The 15,818-nt window shown below is 36.5% G+C and overlaps 2 protein-coding genes across 2 annotated transcripts; one reads left to right on the forward strand and one right to left on the reverse strand.

Annotated features, from left to right (window-relative positions):
- The first annotated feature begins 21 nt into the window (after nt 1–21).
- Nucleotides 22–6,720, forward strand: dnajc8 (DnaJ (Hsp40) homolog, subfamily C, member 8). Its single transcript, XM_061742209.1, has 9 exons — nt 22–160; nt 1,512–1,613; nt 2,593–2,649; nt 2,762–2,828; nt 5,083–5,177; nt 5,285–5,356; nt 5,867–5,958; nt 6,088–6,163; nt 6,256–6,720. Exons 1-9 carry the CDS (start codon nt 92–94, stop codon nt 6,373–6,375), a joined length of 750 nt encoding a protein of 249 aa, XP_061598193.1. The 5' UTR covers nt 22–91; the 3' UTR covers nt 6,376–6,720.
- si:ch211-81a5.8 (uncharacterized protein LOC560648 homolog) lies at nt 5,797–12,065 on the reverse strand. Its single transcript, XM_061742210.1, has 4 exons — nt 11,920–12,065; nt 11,505–11,840; nt 9,794–9,881; nt 5,797–7,459 (listed from the first exon to the last, which is right to left on the reverse strand). Exons 2-4 carry the CDS (start codon nt 11,729–11,731, stop codon nt 7,307–7,309), a joined length of 468 nt encoding a protein of 155 aa, XP_061598194.1. The 5' UTR covers nt 11,732–11,840; nt 11,920–12,065; the 3' UTR covers nt 5,797–7,306.
- Nucleotides 12,066–15,818: the final 3,753 nt, after the last annotated feature.

The raw sequence follows: 15,818 nt of genomic DNA on the forward strand, positions 1-15,818 counted from the left end.
GACGTACGGTGCGCGTCGCCGCGTACCCTACGTCGTAGACTCTGCGTCGATTTAACGCAGAACCATAATTCAGACGTAAACCAGGACGAAGATGGCGGCAGCGGGGGGAGAGTCTTCCCATAGTGTGTCGGATGAATTATTTCAAAACTTTTACACGGAGGTATGGCGGAACACAAGTACATTTATATCATCGTGTGCGTCGGTTTCTATGTCTGTGGTTGCTGAAGTTAGTTGAGCGACTGCTCTCTGGTTCTCCAGCTACCAGGCCTTTACAAGGAGCATCAGCTAATCACAAGGAGCTATCGTTTATTCAAATGCTTGCAGGCAGTTTGGCTATTTTTGTCTCCTGTAAAACCACAAGCGTTGTCTTCAACCTTCAACCTTCACATTCCGAGTGAAAGCAGCCTGGAGGGGTGTGAATAGCTTTAATAATGTTTGAGTAATGCTGTCTGCTGCAGTGCAGTAGGTGAGCACACTTGATCGATCAAATAAGGTCAGATTCATCAAAGTAGAGGACTGTCTCAGGAAATTAAAATATTGTGATAAAGTCCTTTTATTTTCTGTAATGTAAAAATGTCATACATTCTGGATTCTTTACAAATCAACTGAAATATTGCAAGCCTTTTATTATTTTAATATTGCTGATCATGGCTTACAGTTTAAGAAAACTCAAATATCCTATCTCAATAAATTAGAATATTCTGGGAATCTTAATCTTAAACTGTGGATGTATGGAATAAATTAGATAGGGATTTGAAATTATGTAGAACCTTAACCTTATTTAAAAAAACATTGAGAAGAAGGATGATTTCTTTATATCAAATTAATGAGTGGTGATGCTTGCTATGTTGAGTTGGGTATTTATTTAATTAGTGATTTGATTTGATTTTTTAAGGATGAAGGTAACATGTAGACTGCACCTTTTAATTTTTTTGTTATTTCTTGAGGAATTTTTGTTATCCCCATGGAGGCAATTTGTTTTACTGGCAGTCTTTTCTCTTACTTCTTGCTTTTATTTCATTACTTTAATTAATCTTTTTGAGGGTAGGCAAATAATAAACTTTGCTTCAGCCTACACCTTTTTCAGTCTAGATGTTATTTGTATATTGGACATTTTTTGTAATGTTTTCTTTGATCAGTGTATTCGTTTTCTTGTTGTCATTTTTATTCTTTATTTTTTTTTGTGATGTCAAGACCGGAATAAACTAAACTAAACTGAAAACTAAACTGAAGCTGTAAGCCATAATCAGCAATATTAAAATAATAAAAGGCTTGCAATATTTCAGTTGATTTGTAATGAATCCAGAATGTATGACATTTTTTTTTTAAATTGTATTACAGAAAATAAAGAACTTTATCACAATATTCTAATTTTCTGAGACAGTCCTGTAGAAAACGAAGAGTATCGGTGTGTGAATCCTGAATCCAACCTGTGCTCGGGAGAAGACTAATGGTGTGATCTTTGCATGAATTCACGAGGATTTAATTTATTTTTGTGTGTATGTTGACAGGTGAAGCAGATTGAGAAGAGAGACTCGGTATTAACTTCAAAGCAGCAGATTGAGAGACTGCTCAGACCTGGAGCCTCCTACTTCAATCTAAACCCTTTTGAGGTAAAAACAAGGACATTCATGCATTATTTGCTCATACTTACTCTATTTAAATCTTCGAACTATATATCTGCTACTTACAGTACTCGAGTTGTAAAAAGAAATCAGGGGGGATGGTGGATTTTATCATATGGGGACAGATCATTTGTGCTGATTACAAATAATATAATATATTACAAATAATAGCATTGACCAAAACACCTGCAGAAATACTGCAGGAATGACATAGCAGCAGTTAAATGCAGCCTTCTGTAAGCTTTAAATATCCACTGGGCTTACATCAAATACATCAAAACACAACAATAAAAAACACTTTTCTGAACTTATCAATATGACTCTGTCCTTCACAGGATAAGTAAAATGGATCACTGCAAAAACTCACAATCTTAACAAGAATATTTGTCTTATTTCTAGTTAAAATGTCTAATTTTAGTAAAAAAATCTCATTACACTTAAAACAAGACTCATCACTGGCTGGAAAAAACAACAATTTTCACCTGTTTCAAGTAGATTTTCACTTGAAATAAGTAGAAAAATCTGCCAGTGGAACAAGATTTTTTTGCTTGTAATGAGAAGATAAATCTTGTCTCACTGGCAGATTTTCCTACTTATTTCAATTGAAAATTTACTTGAAACAGGTGTAAATTGTCAAATAAGTTATTTTTCTGGTGTTATTTTTCTGGTGATGACTCTAAATGTTGAAATAGCAGTAAAACCACATTCATTGATGAAATGACATAAGGGATGGAAAGGGGGGATGGTAGTTTTACAGGGGGGGATGATTTGGACCATTTTTATTTCAGGGGGGATGCCATCCCCCCTTATCCCCTTCAACTCCAGTACTGATTATACCAATATCAATATTTATCTTACCTGACATTACTCAATCATTATTTCAGATCTCAAGTGTTTTTATGTTTTTACATGTTGGTTGTAGTACCTGAAGTTAAAAAAGTGATTTTAATATCAATCCCATTTCCAGGTGTTGCAGATTGATCCTGATGCTACAGATGATGAATTGAAGAAAAGATTTCGTGCGGTAAAAATGCATCTGAATGCGTTTTGTCATCAAAGGCGTGACTTTGACTTTTAAAGCTGAAGCCATGATTTTCTGGTTTTTATTCCTAATCCTGATTTCCAAATCTGTATAGCTGTCCATTTTGGTCCATCCAGACAAAAATCAGGGCGATGTAGAGCGGGCGCAGAAAGCCTTTGAAGGTGAATTACTGCTGTGTACATATCTGATGTGTGTTTTGTGTGTATATTTTCAAAGGGGATCCATTGTATAGCTAAATGTTGTTGGATGTAATCTGAAAAATCAGTCTTGGATGTGTGTGGGTGTGTGTTTGTCAATAACTTAAAATCCTGGGGCCTATTTCAGAAAGGAGGTTCAACAAACTGAGTAAAAACAAAGTGAACTAATCCTGACATGAGGAACTCCTGTTTCAGATCAGGGATTTGTAGTTGTTTCTGTCGACTCTGACTTAAGCAGATGCACTGCAACTATAAAATGTCACAGCTGCAGCTCTGTTACAGTAATTCACTAGGGGAACACCAATTAAACGGGAGAGATTTTTCTACTTTTCTTGATTTGGATTTTGAGTTTCACGTGGCAAATTTAAGGACATCTGTCTGTGGAAAAGTAACATAGCTGCAGTGGTGAAAGAGAGGCGGGTTGTAGGGTCAGTGAATATGTAATTTTAAATATTTAACCATCTTTACAAGAGTGACATGTGATGAAATGTACAGGAATGTCTCAGAAAATTAGAATATTGTGATAAAGTTCTTTATTTTCTGTAATGCAATTTAAAAAAAAAAAAAACAAAAAAAAACAAAGATTTCATACATTCTGGATTCATTACAAATCAACTGAAATATTGCAAGCCTTTTATTATTGTAATATTGCTGATTATGGCTTACAGTTTAAGATTAAGATTCCCAGAATATTCTAATTTTTTGAGATAGGATATTTGAGTTTTCTTAAGCTGTAAGCCATAATCAGCAATATTAAAATAATAAAAGGCTTGCAATATTTCAGTTGATTTGTTAATGACTGTATGACATTTTTGCATTACAGAAAATAAAGAACTTTATCACAATATTCTAATTTTCTGAGACAGTCCTGTAGGTGTGTTGTAGCCAAGACTGATTTATTTTCTTTTTATGCAGGTACAATCCTGATGGTGGGAAAAACAAAACAAAAAAACAACTTTGAAAGCAGTTAAAGTATAGAAACAATTCAGGCAGGTAACTCAAACATATCAGGGTCATGGCTGCCACTCACTTTATTGACATTTCATCCCAAATCAACGATTCAAGGTGCTACGATAATAATATAGGTACCATACATAGATCCAGTCGCATTCGGGAAGCCGAAAGGAAAATCCTTTTGCTCACAGAGGTGTCAGCAGGATCCTATTAAAAACCTTATTTTAAATCCTTAATTATATTGATTTGTCAACCTTGAAGCTCCCCCAAAAACCCTGTGAAATGGTTATTGCAAGTTTGTGGCCAGAAATTAGCTATTAGATTACGAGGGGGGAAACAAAACAAACTACTTAAGGGCCGGCCCTCTTGTCTGCAAGTATGTATTTAATAGGTCGTGTTCCCAGATTTTATAAAAAAAACTCCAATTTGGGAAAAAAAAGTTTTGCGATGTACAGGAATGTCTCAGAAAATTAGAATATTGTGATAAAGTCCTTATTTTCTGTAATGTAAAAATGTCATACATTCTGATTCATTACAAATCAACTGAAATATTACAAGCCTTTTATTATTTTAATATTGCTGATCATGGCTTACAGCTTAAGAAAACTCAAATATCCTATCTCAAAAAATTAGAATATTCTGGGAATCTTAATCTTAAACTGTAAGCCATAATCAGCAATATTAAAATAATAAAAGGCTTGCAATATTTCAGTTGATTTGTAATGAATCCAGAATGTATGACATTTTTGTTTTTTTAATTGCATTACAGAAAATCACAATATTCTAATTTTCTGAGACAGTCCTGTAGGCCTACACTTAAGAACAATCTTATTAGTCTTATATACTTTACCAACACAAATGGAGATTGAATAGTCTCTTCAACAATAAAAGGACATGTTGTCCACAGACGTCTCCAAAATGTGCATTATGATTAGATACCTGATGAAATGAAACCAGTTTCAGCTTTATGAAGAGGATGAGATGGATAGAAATTCAAGGTTTCCATAACAAAACTTGCTCTCAACCCAATAATATTCAGAATAGGTTACCATTGTAAAAGACTCTGCTTAAGTTAGCGTCTGAAACTGGCCGGAGTTAACCCCATCTTTAAATGACCTCAGTATCTAGAAATGGGGGGAATAAAGGGAGTTTCCTCACACCTGCTTTCTGAAATACGCCTCTGATATTGCAAAATAGAGTTACAATAATCATTTGAGCATTTAATATGCCATAATTGTATTTAAAACATCTCTTTGTTTCCCAGCTGTGGACAAGGCCTACAAGCTCCTGTTGGAGCCCGAGCAGAAGAAGAGAGCTTTAGATGTGGTCCATGCGGGGAAAGAATATGTGGAACACATGGTGAGTGCTTTCATTTCAGTTTGGCAATAAATTAACATCCATAACTTTTGTCTGTTCGTCATTTTCAATCATAAGCTTTGTTTCCGTAATGTTTTCTGACAAAACAGGTAAAAGAGAAAAAGAAACAGCTGAAGAAAGAGGGGAAAGCACAGATCGTAGAGGAGGAGGACCCTGAACTCGTAAGTCACAATAAGGACAAGATGGTGTCATAATGTCTACTTGTGTACAGGACTGTCTCAGAAAATTAAAATATTGTGATAAAGTTCTTTATTTTCTGTAATGCAATTACAAAAACAAAAATATCATACATTCTGGATTCATTACAAATCAACTGAAATATTATTTTAATATTGCTGATCATGCCTTACAACTTAAGAAAACTCAAATATCCTATCTCAAAAAATTACAATATTCTTGGAATCTTAATCTTAAACTGTAAGCCATGATCAGCAATATTAAAATAATAAAGGGCTTGCAATATTTCAGTTGATTTGTAATGAATCCAGAATGTATGACATTTTAGTTTTTTTTTAATTACATTACACATTACTGAGACAGTCCTGTACAAAAGTAAATACAATTGTTGGTATATTGATCATAATCTCAATAAAGATGATTACTGCTCTTCAAGTTAATATCAGCATGAAATATTTGTCATAATTTGGTGCTGGAATTTTTCTCCCCTCCAGTTCAAACAAGCCGTGTACAAACAGACCATGAAGTTGTTTGCAGAGCTTGAAATCAAACGGAAGGAAAGGGAAGCAAAGGACATGCATGAAAGGTAGACAAACATTTATTTTCAGACTGGTCGTTATTGGATACAACTTTTAAATGTTAGATATCCACTTTATTTGAACGTCATTAAAACACAAAATATTTAGCCATGGATTTCCTTTTTTTCATCCTGCAGGAAAAGGGCACGAGAGGAGGAAATCGAGACGGCAGAAAAGGCAAAGCGGGATAGAGAATGGCAGAAAAACTTTGAGGTGCGCTGTCCGATGTCTGTAGTTACTTTTATTTAAGCAATTAAGTGGCTTTTTAAAAATGTAAAGCTTTTATTCATTGTAACATATTTCAGGAAACAAGAGACGGGCGGGTGGATAGCTGGAGGACCTTCCAGGCTAAAGGAAAGACCAAGGAGAAAAAGAACCGCTCCTTCCTCAAGCCCCCAAAAGTCAAGATGGAACAGAGGGAATGATGCCGGAAATGGGGACTTGACTAAAAATATACTTTGTAAAAAAAGAAAACAGACAAAAAATCTTGTTGCTGTTCTGTGTACCCTCACCTCGTCGTCTTTGGTCATCTGTGTACTTGTCATCACACAGTCGTCAGGATCTGCGTCATGTGACAGCTTCCTTCTGACAAATGTAGTTTTGTACTTGGTTTTCTAATGTACATATTTGTGATCTGGAGCCAGAAATCATACCTTCCTTGTTTAAGAAAGAGAAATGGTGCATCTTCCACTAATGTAACTTGAGAAGAAAAATGATGTTCATTTTTTTTCTTTACTTTTTTTTTAACATTAATAAAGGTCTTAACAAGCCTACTTCTCTGTGATCTGCAAAGCTGAGTGTATCCAAAGTCACAAAGGTTTTTATTTTTAAGGATCCTTTCTTTAATCCTGTACACCGCTCGCTACGTTCAAATGCTTTGAGGTTGTACCTGCTGTTATCTAAATGTGTGAATAATTGTGAGTATGCAGCACTGAGACACGTTTGGTTTGTCATGTCCAAATTCCCCTACAGTTCATCTTAAATGTATTCATTAAAATAAGAACACTGATATAGTGTGTTTTGAAAATGAATAAAAACACGTTCTACCTGCCTATAGTTTCTGGTTTGGATTTAAATCCTACCAAGTGAAGCTGAGGTGTGTAAAAACAAACAAGTCAGCAAGTGTTCCTTGATCCTTTTATAACCTTATTACAGAAGGGAGAAAAAACAGTTGTGCTTAATTGGCAAATAAATGAACATTCTTCACAGACAGTACAAAAAAAAGTCAAGACCATGCCACAATATCAGTTAAAGAAATACAGTCCTGGTTCCTCTTGGGGTTTCAAGTTGCTAAACAGTCTTATTGAGATTATTCCAGCTCTCAGGGAAATCTCGTCAGCAGCTCAGCGTTGCAGCTCACATGACTTTGCAGGGATCGGCCCCGCCGGCCGGAGCGCTGACCCCGGCTGCTCCAGCGCTGCCCATCAGCCCGTCCAGGCTCAGGCCCTGGAACGCTCCGAAGAACGAGTCGTCTTTCACCGCCGCCGGTTTCCTGGGAGCCGTGGTGTGCTGCAGGGAGAAGAGGGGGGTGATCATGAGATCAGGACATACAAAAGAAACAGGTCTAATTTGAAGTGTTGCTGCTACTGATGCTCGATACCACGATGCACGATACCACCGATTTCCTTTACGATCCGATATTGAGTAAAAATTACGACGGAGTATAAGGGCCAAACTAAGACAAAAAAAAGAAGGAAATTACGAGAATAAAGTCATAATATGGGAATAAAGTTGTAAAATTACGAGAATAAAGTAATATTAAATATATTATAAATATCTAAATAGAACTTCACAAGATGCTCAATATTCCTCATTTTAACACAGGGAGAAGATGCTCTTCCTGTTAGAGTTCTCAAATTATATTTTCCTAAAATTATGACTTTATTCTCGTAATGTTACGACTTTGTCATAATATTACGACTTTATTCTCGTAATATTATGACTTTATTCTCGTAATATTATGACTTTATTCTCGGAATTTTACGACTTTATTCTATTACGACTTTATTCTTGCAACATTACGACTTTATTCTCGTAATATTACGACTTTATTCTCGTAATGTTACGACTTTATTCTCGTAATGGTACGACTTTGTCATAATATTACGACTTTATTCTCGTAATATTATGACTTTATTCTCGTAATATTGACTTTATTCTCGTAATTTTACGACTTTATTCTATTACGACTTTATTCTTGCAACATTACGACTTTATTCTCGTAATATTACGACTTTATTCTCGCAACATTACGACTTTATTCTCGCAACATTACGACTTTATTCTCGTAATTTTATGACTTTATTCTCATTATATTATGACTTTATTCTCGTAATTTCCATTTTTTTTTTTCTTAGTTTGGCCCTAATACTCCATCATATGAAATCAGGCTGGTATCGGCGATACAAATTCGATACCAAGACATTATGCAAAAACACCTAATGTGCCCGGTGAATCTAAAAAAAAATTGGTGTATTTTAAGAATACAAGACATCAGAGTCTGTTATTTGGCTATTTAATTTAAAGTCAGACGACAACAGAAAAACCAATGTTTGAAAAAGGTGTTTCCATATCTAAAAAAAAAGATCCCAAGTAAAATAAGAAAACCATTAAAATAAATAAGAGAATAATAAACAAAAATAAGAACTACTATAAAAATGAAAATTTAAAAAAAAATTACTTCCTACCAGCAGTGTGTCATTTTGACAGAATCTGACTAGTTTAGTTACTTTCCACTGTATTCCTGTTAATAATAATAATCAATTTTATTTATATAGCGCTTTTAAAAGATCTCAAAGACGCTTAATGATATACATTAACCACAAATGACCAAAAGTATCCTCCAAAATGTGTTACAACCAGGGGTAAATATGTAATACGGTACAGGGGGGTCAAACTATGGAATACTTATTCCCATTTAGCAAAAAAACGCTTCTCTGTGCAAGGTTTTAAAGGATGTCTGAAACACCACTTAATTTTTGTTTTGTAAATGGAACTGCTCTGGCATAAGTAATGGATGTGCTGAAAAATGTTACCGTCTTGTGTAATCTCCTTGAAATTATTTTTTGTTTGTGTTCATTTGGTTTGTTATTTAGTCATTTATTTTTTTTTTGTTTCTTAATTATTAAATTGTATTTAATTTATCGTTATTCATACATCCGATCATTTTTCTTTTGTGCAAATTCTCTGTAATTTTCATTTATTTCTATCATCTATAGATTTCTAACTACTCATTTGTATATTTTGTTTTTATAATTATGATATTACATTTGATGTTAACTATCGGTGGAGGCACCTGATAAGCTCTTTGAGTTTTCGCCTCTTCCTGCACTTTAAATTGTAAAGTTGTTACTTTTATTTGTGTAATGTTTAAAGGAGCTTGAGGCAGGATTTATGAAAAAAATTTGTATACGTTTTAAGTTTTCTAGTAATAATGTCAGATGAAGCGTTCCAAACCAAAAAGAATGATTCCTCTAGTGTATCTCTCCGTTGCCTTGAACAGGCTGTGTGCTGCAAAATGTGCTGCAATTCGGACTCCAAATTTCCCGCGTTGGGCTGCTGTGACATCACATGACGCTGCATGCACGTTCTTCCCGTTCTCCCGTGCCGGCTTCACTGTTGGCTGCAGTACCCCCGATGGCCGTCGTGGTGAAGGGTGGCGCTAGAGAGTCTCATTTCTTAAAAGGAGCCTCATGCTCCTTTAACTGTGCAAATAAATACATCTAAAAAAAATCTAAATCTAAGTATCAAAAGTACGATATTTTCCTTTGAGGATGGATTTGAGAGCATACAGATCTGGTATGGGGAGTATGGATATTTGAGTATTGATCCACAGATCAGCACCTTGGGGAGGCAGTGGTGGCTCCTGAAGTGAGTCCCGCGCACGGGCCGCTCCGCGTGCTTCTTGGCCAGCAGGGCCTGCTGACGCTTCCTGTGGGCAGACGGACAGACAGACGGTCAGACAGACGGTCAGACAGACAGACAGACAGACAGACAGACAGACAGACAGACAGACAGACAGACAGACACGGCAGCGTTAGTACCGACCATAATAGATCCATGGTACCGACACATGGACGAGTAGCTGATTAACGTGACACACAGTCTTATCTCCGTTAATCCATGTCTGTCTGAGTCACAACAAAGTAGCCGACAACTTTAGACTTCACACAGTCGGCCTATCGTCACATTAACGCACATCCTATTTCTTAAATTCCTAAGCTTTTCTTAAGGCTTTTCTCTAGGGGAGTCTTTAGCTGCCATTGTTTATGTAATAATGGCTCGGGCCGGGGGTCATGTACAGTATGTTCTGGGTCACTGGAAAGCTCCTAGAGACAACCTTTGTTGTATTAGACGCTATATATATATATATATATATATATATATATATATATATAGCCTATATATATATATATATATATATATATATATATATATATATATATATATATATATATATATATATATATATATATAGCGTCTAATACAACAAAGGTTGTCTCTAGAAGCTTTCCATATATATATATATATATATATATATATATATATACATATATGCTGTCATAATCTGGTATAGGGGTCAGGTTATTGTTTTTTTATACCTGTTTGTGTTTATGTGCTTTTGTGTGAGCTAATGTGTTTGTGTGCTATAGTTCTTCATTTATGTTGTTTGTCATTATTCGTAGTTTCATGGTTTTACTAATTGTTTGTACTCTGTGTTTTAGTGTTTTTAGTGTGTTCTTTTTCGATAGTTTTTTATATATACCATCAACCTGCAGGGACTGCAGATGTAAATGAGCCTGTGGCTAAATCTGGCACATTTACATGATGGACTCAAGTGCTCATGTCAATTAATGTGCGTTGTCCCTTTTAAATAAATAAATAAATAAACAAATATAAATTGAATTGAATTGAATTGAATTGAATTGAATTTAATTGAATTGAATTTAATTGAATTTAATTGAATTTAATTGAGTTGAATTGAGAATCGAATCCTAGGTCACCTTTGCACAGACTCATTACTCTGGCACTTTAAAACCAACATGTTGTACAGGACTGTCTCAGAAATTAGAATATTGTGATAAAGTTCTTTATTTCCTGTAATGCAATTACAAAAAAACAAAAATGTCATACATTCTGGATTCATTACAAATCAACTGAAATATTGCAAGCCTTTTATTATTTTAATATTGCTGATTATGGTTTACAGTTTAAGATTAAGATTCCCAGAATATTCTAATTTTTTGAGATAGGATATTTGAGTTTTCTTAAGCTGTAAACCATGATCAGGAATATTAAAATAATAAAAGGCTTGCAATATTTCAGTTGATTTGTAATGAATCCAGAATGTATGACATTTTTGTTTTTGTAATTGCATTACAGAAAATCACAATATTCAAATTTTCCGAGACAGTCCTGTACATTTGTTCTTTTGTATTGCACCGATCACCACAACTAATTCCTTGTGTGTGTTAAACTACTTGGCAATAAACTTCTTTCTGATTCTGAAAACCTGACAATCATTACACACACAGATAAAGAAATGTGCATGTACCTCTCTCTCTTGAGCTCCTCCTGGTAGACCCGGAGCCAGGAGTCCGGGACCTTCTGGCTCTGGCAGGGGAGGCTTCTCCTGCGGCCCACGCTCTTCCTGCGGGTGAAGCTGCTCCGCCGGCCCGCAGGCTGGCCCTTCTTGCCCCCTCTCTTGGCCGAGGGGCTTTTCCCCGACATGCGGCTGGTGAACTGCTTGATGGGAGCACCCAGGGACATGAGGGAATCCATCTCCAGAGGTTTGGTATGCAGATACGCAGACAAGTTGATCAAATGGTGCTTCTACAGCAAAGTCACCATGTGACTTTGCACAGATTTCGAGGTTTTTATTTGTTGTGATCTGTAAAAGAAGATATACTTTATTACAATCTAGTTTAAAACAATTCCATGCATTTAGTGACTGAAAGTGTGGGACTGACCTGTCAAGGGCGTGTCGTCCTGGCACATCCAGCTCTGTTTAGATAAATCTGTTCAACAATGTTTATTTGATGAGCTGCTCCAGGTCCGTCTGTTGTGCACCTTTGTGACTTCTGCTCTGTCACCGCCTGCTCTTATGGGGATTTAACTCCTGACCTTGCAGCTTTTCTAACAAGATTAACCGAGGGCACCTAAGTTCTTTATCTCATTAAGGCCAAAACAACAGAACAAACAGTGACCTCGGTGAGTGAAATAAAACTCACAAAACCAAGCTCACAAATGAAATGGGATTCTTTCTGTTTCTTGTAATCTCTTCAAAAGGGACACATCTGATTCAGGAAGGTTCTGTGTTCAGAAGCAGAGACCTTGTGAGGTGAGTTTGATGATATTTGATGATGGGAGGAAGCCAGACAGATGGGAGTGTGGAAAACTTCTGGCTGGATGGTGACGCGGTGATGACGCAGGGAGGAGGTCTCTCTCTTTTTCTGCAGAGAAGTGTGTTTTCATTGACTGGACTCAGAGCTGAATGACTCATTCATCCACTGGCTCATTCACTCGCAGCTAAACTCGTCCTTGAAAAAGAACCTGTCCCAGTCCACACCTCCACAAATCCTACCCACAACATTCAGAGTCCTACTGGTGAGACTATATCCCTGCCATGCTTTAATAGAAATGTTTTAAATTACTATCAAATCTGGCCTTTTCTTTCTCCTCCTTTCAGTAAAGGATCATTTCAAGTTCCCATTTTAGCACAAAACTGCACTTAACAGCAGGATCTTAACCTTTTCTTCTACAGAAACAACACAGTAAAATGCCAGAATAACACTCCCTTAGATATAATGAAGGCAGGGGTATTAGGTTTTGTGTGAAAGCCACAGTAGACGACAGTAGACGACTGTAGACAGACACCAGGTGGGTGCGTGACCGCGATTCTGAACACCCTGGGAGCAGATTTTCCAATCAATCGCGTACCGCGTACATCGACGCAGAGCTTACCTACGCCGTAGGCTCTGCGTTGGTGTAACGCGGAACCATAAATCCCTTTATTCTGGCGTGATCTTCGGCAACTTTATCTGAAAGTGTGTAAATTACCCAGATAACAGCTGGATTACTTTGTGGTTTCTGAAAACTATTATATCAGAAACATCCAAAACAAATCTGACGAGTCACAGGATTATTTCTCTCTATTTCTCTGAGACGAGTCTGCCTGTTTGCCTTCGGTCGGCGAGTCAAATCAACGCAGAGCCTACGGAGTAACTTACGTAGCCTACGGCGTAACCTAACAGCCTTTACTCCGGCGCGATTCTTCTCAAAATATTGATTTTTTTCACAAAAAAATAAGAAATGTCCACTATGTTTTTTTTTTGGATTCAGTCCGCAAATGACGACGAAAAGAATTCTGGGAAATTTTCATACCCCCTCGCTCGCGAAGTCAGCATGTGAAAACACTCGATTTGAAGGGGTTATTCTCAGCCCCTAGCCCTCGTTATGCCCCCTCCCCCTAGGTGAAAAGAGGAATTGGGACACCACTACCTTCACGGGAACGCGCAAAATTTAGGGTTAGTGAAGAAAACGAGGGCGAGGGGGAGAATTGGGACACAGCCTTTGTATCTGTTTGTCTTTTCAAAAGGGAGTCTAAGCAGTAACTGATGGTAGAAACTGAAACTGTTTATTAAGGATGTGAGAATCAGACAACATGGAGTTTCTTGATCAGCTGTTTGTTATAAAGTTCTTGTAAAGTTTGTTTCGCCGACCCAATGATTTTACTGCTTAGACTGACAACCTTATTGAGCAATTTCTGTCTTTGACTTTCAAAGATTGAAACCAACAAATAAAAGAAAAAGTGATAACAGATTTGATAAAAGAACAATAAAACATAGTCATCAGGGAAGAATCCACCTGGAATTTAGAGAGTTTTGGAAGACAAAAAAAGGCGCTGCTGGCTTTTCTTATATATCGAGTCTGTATTTTTTTCCAAATGACAGTTTGTTGTCAATAATAGTGCCTACATATTTATAGGACTCATCAATTTCAACTTCTTGACCCTCAGTCACTTTTCTTACAGGAGAGGGCTGCACGCGTCTGAAATCCATACACAAATCCTTTGTCTTTAAGACATTCAAAGATAAAAAAGATTCCTCAGACCATTTCAAAAAGTATTCAAACACAGGACCATGTGAAGTCTCTGTACTTTTCAGCAGGCTTACTATAACAGTGTCATCTGCAAACTTCAGTATGTGACAGTTTTCAAAAGTGCTACAGCAGTCATTTGTATACAGTATGTATAACAGAGGAGAAAGGTGAGCCAGTAGATGTTACAGATAAGTCAGAGAGCTGCCCATTTACTCTGACTCTTTGCGTTCTGCAAGTCAGAAAGTCTAAGATCCAGCCAACAATACTGTCTTTCAGGCCAAAGTTGTTTCTCAGTCTCTGGATTAATAGATGAGGCTGGATTGAATTGAAGGCGGATGAGAAATCGACAAACATCAGTCTGGTGATCATGATTATTGGAACTCAAAGAAATAATAGCAGTGACCAAAACACCTGCAGAAATACTGCAGGAATGACATAGCAGCAGTTAAATGCAGCCTTCTGTAAGCTTTAAATATCCACTGGGCTTACATCAAATACATCAAAACACAACAATAAAAAACACTTTTCTGAACTTATCAATATGACTCTGTCCTTCACAGGATAAGTAACATGGATCACTGCAAAAACTCAAAATCTTAACAAGAATATTTGTCTTATTTCCAGTTAAAATGTCTCATTTTAGTAAAAAAATCTCATTACACTTAAAACAAGACTCATCACTGGAAAAAACAACAATTTTCACTTAAAATAAGTAGAAAAATCTGCCAGTGGAACAAGATTTTTTTGCTTGTAATGAGAAGATAAATCTTGTCCCACTGGCAGATTTTTCTACTTATTTCAAGTGAAAATTTACTTGAAACAGGTGAAAATTGTCAAATAAGTTATTTTTCTGGTGATGACTCTAAATGTTGAAATAGCAGTAAAACCACATTCATTGATGAAATGACATAAGGGATGGAAAGTGGGGATGGCAGTTTTACAGGGGGGATGATTTGGACCGTTTTTATTTCAGGGGGGGATGCCATCCCCTCTCATCCCCCCTCAACTCCAGTACTGCTTATAGATATAGTTTAGCAAAGTTATGGTGGCGTCCTGGACCCCCCTTTTGGACCTGTACGCCAACTGCAATGGGTCAATCAAATCATCAGTGACTTTCCACGTTTCTCTCTCTCTCTCTCTTGGGAACTCGGCTAAATGACCAAAGAGCATCACTTTGGATGGGAATGAAACAAGGACTGGTTTCCGTCAGGAATTCAAGAAGATGAGACTGCAATAGAAGAAATACCAGCCAGAATTATCTGTGATTGCCAAAGGAGTTAGGGACAAATCTGGTGCTGAAAAAGATTCGATGGAAACTGATATCTTTTAAAAATTACTCACCATAATTCAAAGGAGGAGAGCCAAACAAAATCTCAGCAACTATAGGCTTATTTCTACATTTTCAGCACGAGCCACAGTCCTGGATTCCTTAATGGACAAGAGTATTTAAACAATCACTAAGTATTATCTGAACGGTTGTGAATAACAGAATGAGCTCTGGTGAAGTATTTATTTGTCCAAAGCCTTTCATATAGTGGATTATAACATATTCCTAAAACGGCTGGCTGTTTCACAAATGATCTGATTCACAGAAATTAGGCTTTTTCAATTTGAAAGTTTAAACTTGTCCCACAGTAATCCCCCATGATTCAGTTTTGAGTCCTCTTCTACGGTATTTAATATGTTTTACATTGTTTGGGGGACGATATCTCAAAATCATCTATTCATTTCTATGCAGATGACATTCAGCTTTTGAATGTTTGCATTT

This window comes from Cololabis saira, chromosome 15 (genome assembly GCF_033807715.1).
Source record: "Cololabis saira isolate AMF1-May2022 chromosome 15, fColSai1.1, whole genome shotgun sequence".
Lineage (NCBI taxonomy): Eukaryota > Metazoa > Chordata > Actinopteri > Beloniformes > Belonidae > Cololabis > Cololabis saira.

Bases quoted from the DNA above. Each gene is read 5' to 3' on its own strand.
- si:ch211-81a5.8 (XM_061742210.1), bottom strand. From the start codon at position 11,731: ATGGATTCCCTCATGTCCCTGGGTGCTCCCATCAAGCAGTTCACCAGC. The intron at 9,882-11,504 runs GTACATGCACAT...GTCTGCCCACAG, and splicing joins GAGGAGCTCAAGAGAGAGAG to GAAGCGTCAGCAGGCCCTGC. The intron at 7,460-9,793 runs GTGCTGATCTGT...TTCTCCCTGCAG, and splicing joins GCCACCACTGCCTCCCCAAG to CACACCACGGCTCCCAGGAA.
- dnajc8 (XM_061742209.1), top strand. From the start codon at position 92: ATGGCGGCAGCGGGGGGAGAGTCTTCCCATAGTGTGTCGGATGAATTA. The intron at 5,959-6,087 runs GTAGACAAACAT...TTCATCCTGCAG, and splicing joins GCAAAGGACATGCATGAAAG to GAAAAGGGCACGAGAGGAGG. The intron at 6,164-6,255 runs GTGCGCTGTCCG...AACATATTTCAG, and splicing joins AATGGCAGAAAAACTTTGAG to GAAACAAGAGACGGGCGGGT.